The sequence below is a fragment of the Amblyomma mixtum genome, chromosome 3 (genome assembly GCF_055824585.1).
Source record: "Amblyomma mixtum isolate Tamu chromosome 3, ASM5582458v1, whole genome shotgun sequence".
Classification (NCBI taxonomy): Eukaryota; Metazoa; Arthropoda; class Arachnida; order Ixodida; family Ixodidae; genus Amblyomma; species Amblyomma mixtum.
The window spans coordinates 244649745-244669836 of NC_143014.1; the positions used below are offsets into that span (position 1 = coordinate 244649745).

The window sequence follows — 20092 nt, forward strand, 5'->3', positions numbered from 1 at the left end:
ATTGCATTAGCATAAAACTAGTCTAATTTATTTATTTATCTACTCTGCTGTTTGATGCAAATGATATCACTGACACTTAGCTGTGCTGTTCCCTCCCTGCTGAAAGTAGGGGAGGACGTTGATGTCTTTGGCACAGCCGTGTGAAGTGAAAACTGGCGTGTCATTCTGTGGTTTATAATAAAAATGGTCCATGCATGGTGTCTCTGTGAATATGCTTAGCAATGAAAGAAACAAAATTCCTTCACAGTGCAAGCTCATTATAATCATACTGTGGTCGAGGTAGCAGAACACTGCTGTAAAAATTGAAAATTCAAAAATATAATCTCGTGTATGTCAACTCAAAGTGAATGCATATGGCAAGAAGTGCAGCTCCAGTGGCGGATCAGGCTATGTAGGTATATAGCAGCCAATAGCTCTGTTAATAACCTTGTCGGTGTGTGCGGTTAAGTTTTGCATTTGATGCAAGCTACTGTAGGGCAAGCCATAACACATGCTTGTGAGTAACACCACATGGCTCCTTTGTCTTGTTTTTCCTTGATGATACCATTGTATTATTCTGCACTACTCGAACATTGCCACACTTGCTGCTGTTGCTTGCTAATCCTTAGGGAAAAGTAAACTAAGTAAGTGAAACTAGCGTAAAAAACAATATGAAGTATGTCTGATGTAGATGCATCAGCATGTACAGTAGGTCCCTATCATGGGGGCACAAACACCTGTGCGTTGTTATGACAGTGTGCAAATCTACTGAAAGGAATTCCTGATAGCCTTCTCGGCTAACTCGCTGGTGAGCCTGTGCGGCTTATTATTCAGTGCTTAGCAGGTTTTAGCAGCAAGTGTAGCTTGGTATGGATGTTAAAACTACTCTGCGTGTAGACGCACATCAAATCTAGAAGGAGCTCCTCCGTGCCACCGTGACACCTCTTTGCGAGCGAGTAACGCATACCTTGCAGCGCGCATCTCTGCTTACCCACTGCTGTGTGCGTGGACTTGGCAGCGCGCATCTCTGCTTACCCACTGCTGTGTGCGTGGACTTGGCTCCTACGCGTGCCGTGTCGTTCAGTCGTCGCTTTATTGAAGTCCACACAAAACAAATACGAGGTTCATGCTTCAAGTGCAAAAATTTACAGTCCTGCGAGCGGCGCCGAACATGCGAACGATCGCGCAAGTGACGCTTGTCGCAGTAACGCGCGCGGTCCAATATTGAGATTGGTGCCACTCGCCCGTTAAGAAGAGATGCGGCGAAATAAGCCGACAGTCAAAGATTGATCTCCTGCGCGCATTTGGCGATAGCTTTAACGTATTTGCACGAGATCGAAGTGCGCTCTGATCCCAGCTGTCGCAGTTGTTAATGCGTGCCCACGTTGCGATAGCCAAGGCGAGTACCAGCATAACAGCTGCATAAGAGTTTCTCACGTTAGAAACCTTATGGAGGTGATATTAGATGCTAGGAATGATGGAATCGTACCACCAGAAGTGGCGAAAATAGTGCTCTCGGTGTGACTTTTTCAACATCCGCGGAGAATCGCAATACGTCCAATCGTCCGGCGCCGATCGTTACAGCTCGACGGAGATTTATGAGACGATGTGTCATTCCGTCGACATGGATTGGGGAACGGTGCAGATTTGTTTTCCTGTTCGCTTTTTTCGTTTTTTTTTTTCGGCTCTATGAGAGTTATCCTAACGTGATTCCAATAGGCTGGCAAGGGGCGTCTGCTTCTGCACCTCCACTCTTCGTTTCTTGTCTGCGCCGCCAGGTGCCGCATGCATTTGTTAATTCGCGAATACGACGCTAATGGTGTCTTCGGCTGACACGCACTGATTCCGTGCCGGTGCGGAAGAAGTGACGTCAAATATTACACGAGTGGCACGTCTCCTTGCACATCAGCTGAACGTGCGAAACACTCGCAGAGTGCCGTTGCTCTTTCTGCCGTCTGTTAACCGAGGCCTCTGAGACCCTCGAAAATCTCGGAGGCTATTCCTACGAGCGGCCGACGCCAACGAGCGCAGTCAACAGTTTGTACAATTAGCAACAGCCTCTTCAGAACAGTGCTTAGTACCGCGCTTGTAACAGGCGTTGATAGAATCGGCGGGAAATGCGGGACCCACGAGCCTGCTCGTGAGATACTGCGATTAATTATGGGGGCGCAGGTTTGTAAGACACCACACCAAGGCGTGTGGTGCATACAGCTAGAGTAACTTCCGAAAATATCAACAGGTGATTCTCAATCTACTAAGCGCCCCACATTGTCGCTTTATTGATATCCTTTAACCTGCGCATACGTTGGCAAAAAGTACGATGTTATAAAGTGCACACATGCCCGATGAACAGCATATGCCGTTCGCTGCAAGACAAAAAATATTGACAAACCTTTAATTTCCTCATAACGGAAGGCACATGGCTCGCCGGCCGGTGGCTGCGTGATTGCAGCGCGAATAAATGCATTTCTTTAAAATGTGCCCACTTGTTAAGCTTCGTCCGTTTTTCCTCTTCGTCGATGCTGCGTTATAGTGCCTAGAATATACTGGCTAGTGTGACGACCGCCCGCGCTGCGCTATGGGAGAGGGTGGCGCCGTTTGCGATGAATGCCCACCGACGGCGACAGAGGGCGCTGCTTGTCGGGAGGGTGCTGCCGCAGCAGACGACGCGGCCAGCGCTCCTTTCTGGCTTCGGAAGGCAGCAAGCGGTTGGTCAACACGTGCGTGATTTAACCCGCTTGTGCACGTCTTTTCTGTTCAGCGAGGTACAGCGTTTGTTGTTCTGCGTAGGCCCTCGCACATGCGAGCCATTCCGTACTCCTAGCAGTTTCGTTCGGATTGCATCGGGGTTCTGTGCGAGCGTTGTGTGCGATCGTGTATCCGTGCGTGTGTGTTCACGGTGTCGTTTACACTGTTGTCAATTCACGGAGTGAGTCCCGGATTGTTGTTTTCCTTTGCCTGTCTATAAACGGTACAGAAAGATGTCGAAGCCAAAGCGGCAGGGCAAAAAAAAAAAGACTTGCTTTGTGCCGCTGTGCAAAAGCGGTTACCGCTCGAACAAAGAGCGCGTTTCTATGTTTACTGCATGCACCATCTACGGCTTGCAGAATGGGAGAAAAACCTCAAAAGGAAAGACAGAAGATTAAAGCCAACTGCTGTGGTTTGCGACAAACATTTTGAGAGCACATATCTTGTGTTTTTAAGTTTTTAACTGAAGCAGGTTTTCTCAACTAAATATAAATCATGACCTATAGCTTCACATGATGTCCCTCAGCCACTTCCTCATTCGTGAGGAAAAGGCTGAGGCTTTTATTTGATTGGTCGGGATCCTCGGCATCCTTGCCCAGCCAAGGATGGCCGCTGAGGCTACCTGACCTTTTTAAAGCTTTTACCACCAGCCATTCCTAAATCTCGTTTTCCCCAATATTACTAGGTAGTTAAATTTTTAGGCCCTTTACACCATTGAGAGCTTCCACATTTTTATTAAATCTCACAGAAAACAGTTCCTATACCTTGTGTTTGGCTCATGATGGCCTTAGCTGCCTATGTGCCATTAAACCCAACACAACACAACACATTTTGAGAGCACCTGCAACGAGCGCACGTTCAGTGTCACCGTAAACGGAGTGAGCTCCACCGCGATAAACCGCGTTTGAAACCCGACGCCGTACCTACAATATTTACGGATTATCCGAAACACCTTGTGCCTTAAGTGCCAACGAAGAGAAAAAATAGAAATTTGTGCGAGCAAGAGCCTCCAGCAAATTTAAGCGCCAGAGGCGGGCCCCGTCGGAAGCCTCCGAGTTGTGTTTAGCTGTTGAGAGTGCCGAATCGGTGGACGCGGAAGGATCTGGTGCCGACAACGGAGCTCCTGTGATTGAAAAGTGCTCCACACGTTTTGGTCGTGAAGCAGCCAGCAAGCGCCGGTGGATCGCAAAATAATGGTGCACAGAGACCGTCATTTACCAAAAGTTGCTTAAACTGCAAAAGTTGCTTAAACTGCAAAAGTTGCTTCAACAGCGCCGCTGCCAGTAAATGCTCCCAGTCACCATGCAATTCTGCCATTTCCCTGCGTTTGTTGTTCCTTGTAAATAAAAACGAGTGTTGCGCAACTTTGTTGCCTGCGTTGTTCACATACACAAGATATGAATAAAACTGTACTTGTCAGCAAACGTAGAATACACAGAGAGAACGCATAAATGCAAGCCAATATAACTGCAGCATTTCAAGTTGTTTTTGTATCAAAAAAGAGACCATTCTGCAATCGTCGCTAGAATACAAATCCCGTGTTTCCTTTGTGAGCACGGATGTTTGAAGCTCAGTTGCGCGCCGAACTTCGTTCAAGCTTTCGCAAGATAAAACCGTCAAATACTTCGCCTCTTGTCAAATACTCAAAACAAACCCTGAAACTTGTAGTCAGATGCATCCGTGACGGCTGAAAGCTTTGGTCTGTTACACCTTAATGAAAGCAAAAAATTGAGCAGGCCCCTTGCAGCAGTTGCAGAGCGAGCGCGGAAGGAGCGCGGCGGCCCGCACCCACCGGCTCTGCAGCGCTCCTCGCGGCGGCCGCCGGCATTCATTGCTCTCGGTGCCACCCGGGAGGCCGCGGTCGACACACTAGCCAGTATATTCTAGGCACTATAGCTGCGTCAACCAATGAGCGTGAACAGCGTCGTCTGCTAGCGCGCGCTGCACGACGGGATTGCACTGCGCTCCACCGGCGGTCTCCACGGTGGCGCAGTGGCGCACACGCGTGTCGTGCTCGTCCCTCCCGAATTTACGGCACTGCACGAGTGGCATCCAGCCGAAGACACCATAACATTCTGGAATCCTGGCTACATTCAAAAGAAAATAAAAGAAGCAGCGAATAAAAATAAAACTATCAGACATGCAGAGTGATGATTAAAAAAATGTAATTGTGTGCTCATCTTGCAAGTGTAAAGCTGGAACCGCATGGAGCGTTTTTCGCGAGCGAAAAACGCGACGCGCGGCCAACGCCCGCGTTGCCGCCGTCGCGCGAGCACCCGCACGAGAAAAATGAAGCGGCGCTGTCGCGCCGCGTTTTTTCGGGTTGCCAGGCCACACAACTACCAACGAGGTGAATTATCTGTTACCGCATATATAATATGCCTTCAAATTACAGGACACTAAAATAAAAACAATCTTCATGTAATTATACCTCGTTAAAGGTTGTCTTGTGCATGTTGGCCGAACACTACGCGCGAACGAACACCATGCGTGAATGCACGTGGCTCTTCGGGCGTGCTCAACAGTAAAGCCAGCTCCTCAGAGTAAGAGCAAAGTTCCCCCAAAAAGGTACCGCCGAGATGCGCGGAGAGCAGAGCCATCTGTTGGCGAACCGAAAAACCAAAATGACACGTGCCTGCACGCTGATTGGTGGACGCCGGCCGTGACGTCAGTGGACGCGTAGCGCGAGGCGTTTTTTTTTCTACAAGCGTAGAACCAAGCGGCGGCGCGATTTCGTGTTGGATTATGCTTAACAAATAAAAATTAGAAGCAGAGTAGCGCGTGGCCACTCGGCGCGTGCATCTCTTGCGTCACAGCGTGTCACCGTTGCTTCGACTAGAGCGCTGCGGCCGTCATTCTGCAACGGCCAGTGAATGCAGTAAGACTCTCCGTCCGTGGGTGAGCGGCATTTACTGGCTCTGCGCTGACTGCCGCTACGCAGCCGTACTAGGTGAGCACCGTTTCTCAATTCTGCGCTTTCCTAGATGTTCGTGGTGATTTAGCAGCACTCCCTCAGGCAAACTTTCGAGGAGTCTCGCTTCTCGTACCGCGAGTTCGAACGCCACTCTCACAATCCCATTGTGATGCAGGGCCACGTTTCACAACCTATGACAATCGGCTTGAGCCTTTAGCGCTGAGCGCATTGCGCCTCTGTTTTCAGAAGCTGAATGTTTTTCATATTAGGTGAGGAAAAGAACTGCGAGCGCTGCAGAGCGCTTTAAAAAGGGACCTCGCGTTCGGGTGTTCGATACCGGGCGCTTTTTTTACATTCGGCTGCTTCCCATGTGTCGCGCTCCAGCATGCAGCGGGGCACGATTAAAGAATTTGTCTTATCTCGTCGTCGAGAATAGATATAAGCACTAAATGCACCGCAGGAAAAGCGTATATTGTAGAACTGCTTAAAGGCGGTGATAGCCGCAATGGAGTCTCAAGAGCCTCCGTGGTTACCCACTTTTGCTTTGGTAGATTTTATTTTTGCGAGCGAAAGCGTGGACGGCGGCATCTTTCCCGGCTTTCTTTGTGTGGCGACGCGCGTGGCAAGATGTCGCCACGTGCCGAAGTAGAAGGGGTGGCGCCAGCACGTGCTGCACAGAACGCTGGGATGCTCGCCTAGGCCGGACGCCGCCGCCGCTGCGTCGACCAGCCCGTCGATATGCAACTTCAGGTCGTGGTTGTGTGGTAGAACACGAAGTGATCCAAATTAATCATGAATCATGCTATTGCGGCCCTTTCTAAAATGGGCTATGAGGCGAAAGCAACTTCCGCCTGTGTTGCTGCCCCGATTACTGTGGTTTTCATGTCATAGGTGACGTCACGGGCATGCTCCCGCAGCTTCCATGGTGGAGCACGACCCCCTCTGGCCGTGGGGTGGAGTTGGAGAGGCGGTCGGCGTTCGTAGGGGACATCGCGCGTATGCCCCAGTACATTTCCGGTTACGACGATTTCCGATGACGTCTTTAGTGTTTATTTTGAAGCGAAAAGCTTCACTACTCGCACCAGAGCCGCGCTTCGCGTGAGCCGTCGGAGCCATGATTTGCCACAGCTGCGCATGCGCGAAACCGAGTGACGTCACACGCGGCACAAAAAAAAAATACAGTGCGCCAGGAAACTCTCATATCTCGGTGGGCAGCCGAACCGCCCCGTAAGGGAAGGAAAATGAAAAGCAAATTGGTTTTAAGGAAAGGACGCCTGTCCCTCATATCTCGGTGCATATCCGAACCGCGCCATAAGGGCCTTAAAGGGACTATGAAACAAATTAATTGAGATTACGTAAAGATAGGCAATCCATCAGTCGTCACCCCAGCGAAAGAATTTTCGAGCTAGCATGAATAACAACCAAGTTATAGACGATTAAAAATCACGCTCCTCCTCTCCCCCCTCAACTCATACGCGCGGAGCACCAAGAAAAAATAAAGAAAACAGCTCCGGGACTGGGCTCCGCCCATGAACACGTCATTCGCTGACGTTCGGTTTACGGCTTCCGGTTGTCGCACTCCCGAGGAGCAGCGTGCGTCGGCAGCGTCTCTCCGGTCTCGGCGCTTTCTTTGCTCCCGAACTCCCGGCAGAAATTGGCGGCAGAGGTAAATTGAAAACATATGCGTGAAGGCAATGCCCTGGCCCGCGCTTGCCCGAGGGGATCGCGCGGCGCCTCGAGCAGACGATTTTCACCGCTACCGGAAGTGTGCCCGTGACGTCGTAGCTGCCGCGGCTCGAGCGAATGACAGCGTGTGGTGGCCTACCGACGTCATGGGACTAGTGACGTCTGTTTTCCCGGTTTTGGTTTCAAAATCGCTCCCTACGAAGACACCAATCGGCCCGCGAATTTTAAAAAACGCGATTTTTAAAAAGCCATAATAAATTGCCGGCTCAGTTCCGAAGACTCATACTTGGTGTCAGTGCTTCTGAGCATAACTTCTAACATTTACAAGCGTCTTGTAATTCTTTTCATGGTCCCTTTAAGGAAAATGGAATAAAAGGAAAATTGGTTTTAAGTAAAGGAAATGCCTGTCTCTCATATCCTTGTGTACACCCGAAAGGAATGGACACCACAGTACGTCTCTAAAGCAACCTTCTACGACAGCACCATATTCACTACACGGGCGTCTCCTCCTCCACCTCCGTACAGGCATTGTGTGGACGGCCGAACGCCTGCACCGTTATCGTGGAGCTCCCAGTGCATGTGCGCCAACTGCGACATCCATGAGGTTAAACCAAGCACAACTACAGCTTTTCGCTTGTATATCCAGGCTTAACCAGAGCTAAGCCACTGCCTAATTTTTTTCATTTTTATTTTATGAGTGTTTATGTGTTCTTTATTATTTTTTTATTACTTGGAAAATTTTTATATTTATACCATTATTCTTAATTTTGTTATTTTTATTTTCCGGTGATTTAAACGATTTTAGGTTACGTCTTTAATGACTAAGACATTAGTATTCAGGCTAGGACATACTACACCACCGATGACGTCATCAGTTTGCTTGACAGCGATAGTATGACAGAATTTTGGCCAGTAGTATGGGCATTAAAGGCTATTTCCTTTTTTGCATTAAAATTCACTGCGCAGAACGAACGGATGAAATATTACACTTTTAGTTAGGCGTACACTCGCTCTGTCCGCCCACTTCGGAATAAATACGTCGCCGCTGGATTCTTTGGCGCGATAGCTTGCTGAAATGGCACCGGTTCGCTTTTCTTTTGCACTCTCTCGCCCACACGTACAGGTATAAGTGTACCTTAGCCCTATTTTTCCGATAATTTGGCGATTTTCATGCTCTTAGGCCTTTCTAGATGCAGTGTTTTCTTCGTAGCAACGACACGTGGCGCAGCAGTTCTCATTCATAATATATTCAGTTGTTACATTTTCTTTTATTTGCATAGTTTTTCTTGCTTGTAATGCACTCACCCTCATTATTAGTAATTACGAATGAAAATGAAAGTCAGCATTGGTCCGCCGTGGTGGCTCAGTGGTTATGGCGCTTGGCTGCTGACCCGAAAGACCAGGGTTCGATCCCGGCCGCGGCGACCGAATTTCGATGGAGGCGAAATTCTAAAGGCTCGTGTACTGTGCAATTTCAGGGAACGTTAAAGAACCCCAGGTGGTCGAAAATTCCAGAGCCCTTCACTGCGGCGTCTCTCCTGAGTTGCTTTGGGACGTTAAACCCCAGTAAACCAATAAACCGAATCAACTCAGCGTTGATGTGGTTTTATGTGTTGTTACTATAGATGGCGCTACCGTTTACACATGCCCCTGTGCAGCGTGCCCCTGTGGGACGCTGCGGCAGGGAGTAGAGAGATTTAGTATAGGGTCACCCTATTGCTTTGGGTCGCAGGGGAATAGCGGTACGCTACTGCGCATGCGCAGAACGCTAACGGATCTTGGGTATTTGGGTGAGCGGGCGACGCTAACGCTAAATCGGCGAAATAGCGTGCGCCCCAAAGCCTGCTTTGCGTTGGGTCAACATGGCAGCGCCCATCGAAGCGGGCTGTCTCTCTTCATCACCGATTTGTCGTTGCCGCTACTCTGTGGCTCACGCTCACAGCAAACTAAAGGCGCACTAGGCTTTCGCTTTGGCTGAATTTGCCTAAACCACAAAATTTTAACGATGAAACACGCCAAATTTTCAGATTGCTTCCGTGTTTACAGAGCTGCTAGGCTTAGCGAGTACACGTCGAATGGCTTCAGAAAGCGCGGGAGGTTCGAACTACTGATCTCCTCAAACAGGTATGCAATTTTGGGCTCAAAAAGGAGTCACAAAAAATTTGCATTCCGGTTACACACTTTTCTTATTTAGGCGATATATTTTATCCGCACGGACATAAACAAAACTGAAAATAATTACATTTGCGAGAGTTCCCATTGCGGGTTCTACCCGAGATGGCGTTGCACATGGCAAAAAATTTAAAAAATGTGAAAAGCATTTCTTGTAGAGCTAGCGCCAAAGCGAGCGCAGAACTTATGCCTAAAAATAAAGCAAGGCACGCTCATGGAGGGCCAATCTGCTGTTAGTGGCGGCGGCGGCAACTTCCTGTGTGGATAGTCTTGGCTCGATTGAACATGTCCGCAGTATAAAAAAATCTGTGCATCATATTTAGCACTTCCTAAGTAGAAATTGGTAACTGCAACAGTTCGCGTGTCGTGTTATTTACACAATGAAAAATATGGCATGTATATTAACTGATTTGTTCTGAAAGCTTCTCTTTCCTGCCGTCATGGCGCGGCCTTCAAACAACGTAAAGCCACCATCCGCGACCCTATTCTATAGACAGAAAACATGAACCCGTTCCCCTAACACTAAGCGCATGCGGATAGGGTCACCCTATTCGCCCCGACCCTAGGTTTAGAATAGGGGGCCTCAGGAAGATGGCAAGGTCCGCATTGCGTGTTGGGTAAACGTTTGGTCTCCTCGATTTGGCTGCACTTCCTGCACCACTTCAGGCGGCGCTGCACTCACGCCTTCAATTTCCCTGTGCAGCTAGTGCCAGCTGCGCTTCGGCACCCGATTTGACGTAGTGCTGCTCGAGCTCTCCTGCACTAGGCTCCCGGCGAGTTCTTTTCCCGTGCAGGGTGCTCTACTCTCTCTTTTGTGTGCAAATATTATTACTCGTAGCGCGATGGAGCATTTGCATTAAAGGCAGATGGTGAGATTTAGGAGAAAGATTACTGACGTCAACCCAGTTAATTTTGGAAAAAAAACACGTCGTTTCGGGACCGGCTCGGTCCCTTCTTCATGGTCGAGGCGGAGTCTGGCTTTCCAAAATGAACTTGGTTGGCGTCAGTAATATTTCTCCTAAATTAATTTCCCAGCCTGACAATCTTCTGTCAAATGTTTTTGTTTGAGATGGTGAGATGTTTTTCAATATGTGAGTGATCGCAATGTTTGTGATAACTCTGATAGTCATCCCGCTGTCGCCGTCCGCCAACAGTGGATGCGTGTTGTGTTCAAATATAGTTCTAGTTTTCAGGGAACTCTTTCCTTCTGTAATTGCGGCAGTCACTTTTTGATAGAACGGCAACAGCTCGAATTCCGTGTATGAACTGTCAGACGTCGTCTCGAGCGAAAGTCTGAGTAACCTCTCGAATTCAAAGTTCGTTGCCTCTTCAAGGTACCCGTTGAATCGGTGACGGTCGACCGGCCTGCGCCACTCTGCACAACGCAATGGAAAGGACGGTGTCAAATTCTTCACAATTTTTGGAATTAAGAAATCTCATAGCCGCTCATACACTTTGAACAAATGCTCAGCGTTCGGTACACCTAGCACAATCCCGCGCATATGTCAAACCACGCAACAAACTCCAACAGACGGCCGCAGCAGAAGAAAGTTTGTGCATTTTTGCACTCAATTTGACCGCTGCATCGAGAGCACTAGTGTATTCCAGATATGGCTTTCTTCTGATCTTCTATATTTTGGCAGCAGCTGTGTATTTATGCAGAATTTCATTGATCTAAAATTTCGTGCCCTTCACCTCACTGGTGAAGTTTTCCTGCTACGGAAGGTACTGGGACATTCTAGAATGTGATGACTCATGCATATCAATGAAGGGCAGTTCCGACCAATGGGGGGGGGGGGACGATGCATTGACGTTTTCTGCGCTCATGGAAGGTGATGGTGCTGGGTAAAATTGTTTTCTTGAGAGCTCCCCCACGCAACAGAATCAGGCTTGTGGATCGCGCTCCATTAAAACTATGTGCTAAGACACCTGTCCTGTCTGCGTGGCGCTGGAGTTGTCCCAATGCACAAAGAAACCGAAAACTTGCCGAAACTATTTCTGACGCGACACCAGGCATCTTCTCTAGGCAGCCCCGTTGTGAACCCTCGTGTTCAGGTCAGATCGATGGTGCCACAGTGTTAGTGGCTTTCACAGTGAAAATAAATACATGTCCTTCCCGCAATGGACCACATGCCTCTAAGCTGTTAAGCCGTACATAGCTTCAGCGAGACTATTGGGGCTATGTATACTCTCGGGCAAAACTTGTCCGGCCGCATGACCGGCTTTTAAGAGCGTTATAGTGGAGAATTCACGGTACCCTTAATTAAGGACTAAAGCGGCTCGAAAGGCTAGACTAAATGCTCCTCTTGCCTTAAAGAATTTTACAGCCTAAAGGGAGCCTAAAATGCTCTACTAAATGGATGTAAAGCAAACCCTTTGGCCGGTAGACTTTGCAATGTGTGCTGCAGTTTTGACGGTGAGGTGGAGACGTTTTTCTCTGCTTCTTCATCCTTGCGTTCTTTTTTGTTCGTGCAGACCGCTGGGAGCACTAAGCGAGCTGCTCGACCTCACACCCTTCGGTCTGCCGCACCTGCGGTGTGCATTGATCCGCCCATCTCAGTTTTTGGCGCCATTCACCCCTTACAGTCTGTATACATACTGATCGCATAGCATTCTATGCATGCTTTCGAACGCACCAAACTATGCCCTTTATTCTTCGTTTTTGTGCCAGCAGATGAGCTCAGTTGTTACAATGCGCTTATGTGGGTCTGATCAAATTTCCAGGCAATTTTTGTTCGTCTGCTCAAGGCATCATCAGCATGAGGTGCCACCACCACCGATGGGACAGGCCCGGTGAAGAAGCGACACGTGGAACGCGGAGGAGTCAGCTGGCTCCGCCTCTTTGCTCCCAAGCACCAGCCACGGAGCCCCCGGCGAGGGCCAGCAGACCAGGCAGGAAGCTGATCTCGGAATACCTTCAGAGGCAAGAATCTCGCTGTATTCTTGGGATGCTTAAAGGGGTACTGACGCAAAATTTAGAATGTACACAAACTATATTTGTTTCATGGGCGATGCCTTCTAGAATGCTTCGGTAGAAAGCACTAGAGTCGAACATAATTTAATATGATATTGAATTCTGTCCGAGGAGCCGCTCAGCATTTCAATCTGAATGAAGGGACGTAAAGTTCCTCTTGCCTCAATTATTGTGACGTCACCGAACCCAGTGGTTGTTCGGCCGCCGCGGTGGCTCAGCGGCTATGGTGCTCGGCTGCTGACCCAAAGGACGCGGGTTCGATCCCGGCCGCGGCGGCTGGAATTTCTTTGGAGGAGAAATTCTAGAGGCCCGTGTACTGTGCGATGTCAGTGCACGTTAAAGAACCCCAGGTGGTCGAAATTTCCGGAGCCCTCCACTACGGCGTCTCTCATAGCCTTAGTCGCTTTGGGACTTTAAACCCCATAAACCAAACCAGTGGTTGTTCGCATGCAGTGGTCTCCCGCGGTGCCGACTTACTCAGAAATGTGGGAGCCCAGCAGTGCTGCCAACCTCCAGAGCCGCTTCTCCCCCAATTTGCAACCAAAAATTCCCTAGATTTTCCTAAATATGAAAAACAGTATTCAGTTGTATAGTTTAAAATTGTATATTTATGCGTAATTCAGTAGCAAGTTTTATCTTGCAGCTACTCTATTACCAGATCTTGTTGAGCAAATTAGCTGTGTATTTGAAATGAAGGATGTAAAATGAACTTCTGAATGAAGCTACAAGGTAAACTGTAGCACTCTTTGAAAATTACAAATTAAAGGCTCTATGTCGTATGTCTTTTTTTTTCACGGTACACAAGATATTAGTAAACATGCATCGGCATGTGGAATTAATTGAATCTTTTTCCCTCATGTTGTGTCTGTTTAGACAACAGCCGAATGATATCATATACAAAATGCCTGTGCCTGGAGGTCGCTTGAGGAGTGTACGGGAACTGTGATATAAAAGCTGCTTGTTCATTTGCTGCGATTGCTGTAGAGGGTGGCTGACATAACAGTTTTAATCAATTAAAGCAATGAAGCAGTGGTTTTCTTTTGAATGCCTCTTGTGACCTTAACTCACTTTGTTCGTCGTGATGGAACTGGAAATTATGGTTTACGATTTTGAAGGGTCTAATGTCCCAAAGCGACCCAGGCTATCAAGGATGAAATAGTGAAGGGCTCTGGAAATTTCGCCCACCTGGGGTTCTTTAACGTGCACTCACATTGCACAGTACACGGGCCTCCAGAATTTCGCCTCCATTGAAATCTGACCGCCGAGGCCGAGATCGAAGCCTCGTCTTTCGGGTCAGCAGCCGAGCGCCATGACCACTGAGCCACCACGGCGGGTGGACTGGGAATTGTTCCCTTAGTTAGACCAGTTCAGATTTCCAACACGGCGCTTCTTTATAAAAAAAATGGCGCCCTTCTTTCCTAGTTATCAAAACGAACATGCAGATATGCTTACTAAACAGGAATTTCACGTCGTGCAGCGAGCTCCAAATACAGCGTGAGGAAGGGGCGCGTGTGTTGAGAGAAGATGGTGGCGCGCGAGATCACATCAGTGGGTGCCACTGGCCACGTCAGGGACCATACACGTCCTACGTCCGTGTAAAGGCTGGTTCACATGCATGCAAGCGACTGAAAATTGAGAAGCGCAGCGCTGCAAAAATTTGTAACTCGTTGGAACATCGCTGCTCTGACTGCTGCAGAGCCCCCGTGATGGCTCTAAACAGCTTTTGCGCTGCAGCAACAAAGAGTTTTCACCTCCATGTGAAACAGGCTTTACAAGAGCACGCGGCGGTGTTGTGCGGGCCTCCGTCAGTTGTAGAGGAAAAAGAACGTAAAGCTTGTACTGTCTTCACAATTTGAGGGAGAAAAAATCAATTCTCTGAGCAAATGAAATTTCCCTAGATTATACAAACGATCCCCTTTCCCCTAAATGACGTCCAAATGCCCTAGATCTAGGGAAAAATCCCTAGGGTTGGCAGCACTGGAGCCCAGGTTGGCGGGTCGACCGTGATGTCAGTGTGCACTTGAGCGCTGGCGCCAACAAAGATCGAAACTGCCACTACAAAATCGTTTGTAGTTAGCACTGCGCATTGCCGTTTTGAGCTAATTTTAGTGATCATTAGGCCCGAAGGCCTTTTTGCAGGGCGAAAAGAGGGACACCTCAAAATCATGTACCCTTTTCTGTGCCCGTTTAAGCTCGTTGTGCCGGGAGGCTCTCACCGGCGAGCTCTTTTAATAACCAAAGCACAGTGCTGCTTCTTGTGTACGAGACACGTCGGTACTTCGCGGCCCGAGCGCACTGCATAGGAAGAATATCTTACAGGAGCTCACGCCCCGTCTCTTTCTTCCAGTAGCCAGCACAAGCGACGGCAACCAATAGTCAGCTATTCTCACGTGGTCATGAGCATTCCGTACTATATATAGTCTGGAAATGCATATTCGCCTCCAGCGCATAGATTCTGCCCTCTTCTAAGTAGGTGGAGGTCACACTGGCTGGGGGAGGTCAGCGTGCACTGCATTTCTTAGCCACATGCGATGAAATTCAGACGCGAAAACGGGGACGTACCAGCTATGGCCTATTGATCTCCTAACTGTAGGCAGCAGCTAAGGGCCTTGAAATTCGCGACCAGAGCGTGCTGTGGAACTCGACTTCGGCATTTTTGTCGCGTCTCGTAAATAATGCAATACAGCCAGCCATGCATGAATCTGTCCGTCGCCAACTGAAGGAACAGTGCTCTAAGAGGGAACAGCTCTTTGAGAATTTGGTGCTTTGTGATGGCGTGGTGTTAAGCATTTCGCTTAGTGCTGGTTTCACTTGTGAGATGCGCCATTGCGACGGTCGTGCAAAGCATCCACGGGGTGGTGGATGTACCGAAGGTTGCGCGTCCCTTTTACTTCGTTTCGTTCTATGAAGATTGTACATGAATTGATCATGCTAGAACTCCATTTCAACTGGTTAGGTAGATTCCGTTCAACGGGGCAATGAAGTGTCTTGCAGTTCGTCAATAATCGGTTCATTCTTACTCCTAATGTATGTTTAAATTTTCCAGAAAGAGAAATGCTCTGTCTTTGCAAAAGCACTAGTTATGCAACATACCTGCTGATCACTGCCAGACTAAATAGTAAGATTGGATTCTCATCTATCGAATCGAGTAATAACATAACCAATTATGCTAAAAGTTAGCAGGGGCAATGAAGTATGTAAGGGAAAATGAAAAGGTGTCGTGAACCTGTTCAAACTGTCCATATCCCTAAACACATATACTAACTGCACAAAAACGAATAACTACTGTTCAGTCTGTAGGTCTGCTCTCGAGAGCTGCTAACACGCTTCTTAAGTTATCTGATGAACTAAATGCGATTTGCCCTTTGGTGGGCCCCTCTCCACTCCCCCCCTTCCCCTTTTTTTCTGCATTTTCTTCTCGCCTGGTTTCACTTCATTCAAGCATCCTGAGCTGAGAATCGCAGTGAAAATAGTGTACAGTGATACTTGAACAATCACCTTTAGCGGTGGCTTAGTGATCTGAGCATCTGCCTAGCATGCGGAAGGTGCGGGGTTCGATCACCAGTGCCACCGGGTACCCACCAGTGATACAATGGGCACAAACTTTCCCTTGGTATGGTGCTCGGCTTGCTTAGGGTGGAATGTTTGGGAAATGGGTCTTTGACCCCACCTTGAGTAGGAGAACACCTTGCCATGTCGCTCTTTGGCTACAGATGCCCTTGCACCATAAAAATCCATCATCATCATCAATCAGCTCATTTAACAACCATTCTTGGCTGTGCATTCTTTGTTGTGCCCCTAACTGCATCTCATTTGAGAACGTACAGTGCACTTCCTGTGTGGTTCGGGGAATCGGATGAGCCGCAACATATTGCAGCTGCTCATAGGTTCTAAACTCAAAGCTTGCAGGCATTTTTTTGAAGCAGATATGGACAAGCAACAAACCGTTGTCCGTTTCGAAAGCAGAACGCTTTCTTGCACTCTATTTCACAGACGGGGAAAGAGGACTATAGCTTCTGCCCCGCCCACTGCTTGCTGCTGGGACACCCATTCGGGAAAGAAGTGGAGCGATGGATTCCAGTCCCTAGCGAGGCGCATCGCACCCGGCTCTGCGGCAGTGGCTCCAACTTGTGCCACTGACGGATGTGATGTGGCGTTACCTGGCTTCAATTGGGCCTCTTCTGGGGCCCCTGCCTTCCGTAGACGCTCTCCCTCTCCCGTTCCCAGTGAGTGAACGTTCACGAAATGGGTTACACACCTGAAACTGCTTTCTTCCAAACGGTTCATATGATCGCAGGTTACTTACCGTAACTTTTATGTCTGGTTCGTAGCACAAGGAAATGCATTACACGCGGGCTTCAAAATGAAATGGGTTGGTTTTTTATATTTCTTTTGACAACACTTCGTCTTGATTTTTATTCTGCATTGTTAGGCTTTTGGATGTCCACTTGGAATCTGAACCCAATGGAACTCAGAATGCTTGATGTAGTCTTTAAAGGGACACTGAGGAGAAATTGAAGTTGGCTTGTATCGACAGAATACCAGCTCCTGATTACAAAAACGCCACTCATACTGACAACAAAGCTCTTGTAACATAGAAAAGAGCAAGAACCAAAATACAGGTATCGCCGCCACAGGCCAAACTCGCAAGTACAAGCGTCATGACGTCATATAACAAAACAGTGTTGCTAGAACCAGTGGTTCTAGCAACGCTAGGACACGAGAAGCACAAATCAATGAGGCGCAGCCAATGCATGCGCAAATCTCCTTGACGTCGCCAGATGGCGCCACGTGCCCGGCAGCTACGCGCTCGCCTGAAGCATCGGGACCAATCAGCGCCTGCTCGCCGGCGTTAGGCGGGCTCCCGGTATTCCGCTAGCAGTATCAAGGTACACGGTATGCTAAAGGTGTCTATTTGCGAGAAGTTCGTTGATGACTTCGAGAACGAGATTCATCGTAACGCTCGCAAAACGCCGGTGCAAACGTAAGCAAAGCGACTGTAGCGACGGCCGCAATAGCCGATAGATGCCTTCAACGTGCGGCCGGCGCTAGCTTTCTTTTCGGCTGCTGCTAGGCCGCACTGCTGGCTGCCAGAAATCACGGAGTCTGCATCACGTCATGTCACGTCATGTTTCACGTCACTTAGTCCTCTGTCGTCATAGCCGAATCCCAAGTTTGAATCACAGCGGCGGGAAAAACCTTTTCAACTTTGAATCCAAATTTCTTAGAAATAAATGCATTTTTCGCTGCCGGCCAAGTGGCAACAAAGCCATGACATACCGAACTATCGGATTTTGCTATAAAAAATATATTAATAGTGCTCTCCTCAGTGTCCCTTTAAGGAAGACCGAAAATTTGCCATCAGATGGTAACAATGTTGATCAGTCGGCTGGTCTGCAATGTTATTATTGATCGAAGTTATTTCACGGATCTGCTTTCCCTCTTGCATTGTAGATTATCGCCGACGGTTTCATTGGCAAAGGGAAACGTCTTCGCGCATGTGCGTGAGTGTGCGTAGACACCTACAACCTCTGTTGATTGGTGCACATGCTAGGCTTAGATGTGTGTAGAGAGCAAAATTTTGCTGGCATGTTTTCTTGTGTTAAATGATGGTTTAGACATTATACCTGAATCACCCTGTAGTATTCCCCTATGATGGCTAAATAAATTATATTTGAATTTCTTCTCGATGCTGTTTCGGTTTCAGCTTCATCCAATTGAACAATGGCTTTGAAGTGAGTGGTGATTTTACGTAATGTGACGCACAAAAAAACTGCAGTATTATCACTGATATGTGGTTTAAAGTCACTACAACGGTGAAGCCAGGCTGCTTCAAGAGCTGGAAGGGCATTGAACGACGTATCAGCTGTGGTATTTCAGGTTTTTTTGCGCTTGACGTGCCTTGAAACTACCTGTCCCGCCGCAATCATTCGGTTGATGGAATGGAAACCTAAATATAGTGGTCCCAGGCAAATAGCATCCAGGTGTCCTAAGGTTTAATGCATCATAGTACAGAGAAGAAAACATGCAACTAAAAATAAGTGCATGTACAGAGGGCAAAACACATGCCTAGAACGACTGAAATATCTGTTACATAACTCCCAAAGCAGTTATGACCAGGAAGGCAAAAATTGACGATGAAATCCTATGAGCTTAACTGCAAATGCTGACGTCCAGACCATACTGAACCAAATGTTATCACTAGATATCGCGTGCTTATCCCAAAACATGCCCAGAACGTGTTGTAGAGAAGCGCTTTGACCTCTTTACTTGAAGAACTTCAGGTGGTCGAAATTTCCGTAGCCCTTCACTACGGCGACCCTCATACCTCATAGCCTGAGTCTCTTTGGGACGTTAAGCCCCATATCTCCAAAGCACCAACCTTTTAACCATTTTCGAGTAATAAAAACCAAACGCCAGCAGCTCCCGCTCTGGACACCGAACTCCTCGCAGTCATTGGCAAAGATATGCAGACGAAGATTTATATAGTTACGAAACAACCTGGGTCTAGCCACTTGTGCGGTTGGGGTAAAATAGAAAACGTTGTTTATAGATTTTCAGGTCTGGTCGATGTTGATGGCGCTTCGCGCAGGCAGCTGGAGAGTGCTGTGAAGGGATGGATAAGTGCAAGACGCAAGGGGGCAGATAATAGAGTGGGAGGTCCCACCTACGGTCTTGTATGACGGGATTTCTTGCTATATATTCCTTGCATAATTTGTTATTAATTGTCGCTAAACTTTCACCTTCAACCCTATTCTAGGGTGTCTCCTCCAAGCAAGCCAGCGTGGACCGGTTCTTCATGCTCCAGGCTGCGCTTCGGCAGCAGAGGGGTACAGCGCGGGCCGTACGACTCGGGTTCCTGGTACGCATGGCTCGTGGTACCTCGCAGGGGCGCCATAACAGGACTGGGAACAATTCCTTCGATCGATCCGTGAGTAGCACCCAACTTCCTGCGCCGGCCACCGATCAGGACTTTTTGAGTGCTCTGGACATTCCTTTTGATTTTCTTCCGCTATATTAGTTGTTACAGCAGACGAGAGCAGGCAAGAGCTGCTACGGGGCATCCCACCGGTGTCTTGCTCAAAGTTCGATGTCTAGCTAGCGAAAAAAACAATCACAAAAAATTTGCGAATAATCAGACAAAACGTCAGAGACAAGAAATAACGTCGTCGTAGGCACGAAAAATAGCCACCTAAAACTTATTTCTAACCAGAAATTTATACACAAACTAGCAGTATACGTTTCCTCGCAAGCAATATCAGCAGCTTGAAAACTGACAATGCACTTCGTGAATTGAGGCAGGATCTAATATGGTGTCCAACTCCTTCTGCTAAACACTAAATAACACAAGGGAAAGAAAGAAAAAAATTAAGTCCACTCTCTTCCCCACTCATTTAGCTAGCTCAAGATTAGCTGTACACACAAGCCTCCACACGGTGTCAGACTGCACGTTTTGGATCCCCTTTTTGTGTTGCACTTTTGCAAAGCCATCGTCCATCGAGTGAGCTTAGCGCTGTGCGGACTGCTCAGAGTGAAGGAGCGGATAGTACTGTGATCAGTGATGATCACTCGCACATTAGTGCCGAACAACCACGCCTCGAGGGGGTTACGGCGCTCGG

The 20092-nt window shown here is 48.2% G+C and overlaps 1 protein-coding gene across 7 annotated transcripts in view; it reads left to right on the forward strand.

Annotated features, from left to right (window-relative positions):
* Positions 1-20092, forward strand: part of LOC149354218 (uncharacterized) — a 213227-nt gene that overhangs the window by 177445 nt on the left and 15690 nt on the right. For 4 of the 7 annotated variants that reach the window (XR_016291238.1, XM_089583178.1, XM_089583177.1 and 1 more), the window contains 3 exons: positions 12224-12422; positions 16467-16699; positions 19234-19404. Coding sequence is in view for 4 of the 7 variants with exons in the window: in XM_089583178.1 (XP_089439304.1) it covers positions 12224-12422; positions 16467-16699; positions 19234-19373 (572 nt within the window). In the remaining 3 variants the exon portion in view is untranslated. Of the gene's footprint in view, positions 1-4631; positions 5678-12223; positions 12423-16466; positions 16700-19233; positions 19405-20092 lie in introns of those variants that run through there. The other 3 variants (XR_016291239.1, XR_016291237.1, XM_089583180.1) reach the window with 3 other exon arrangements.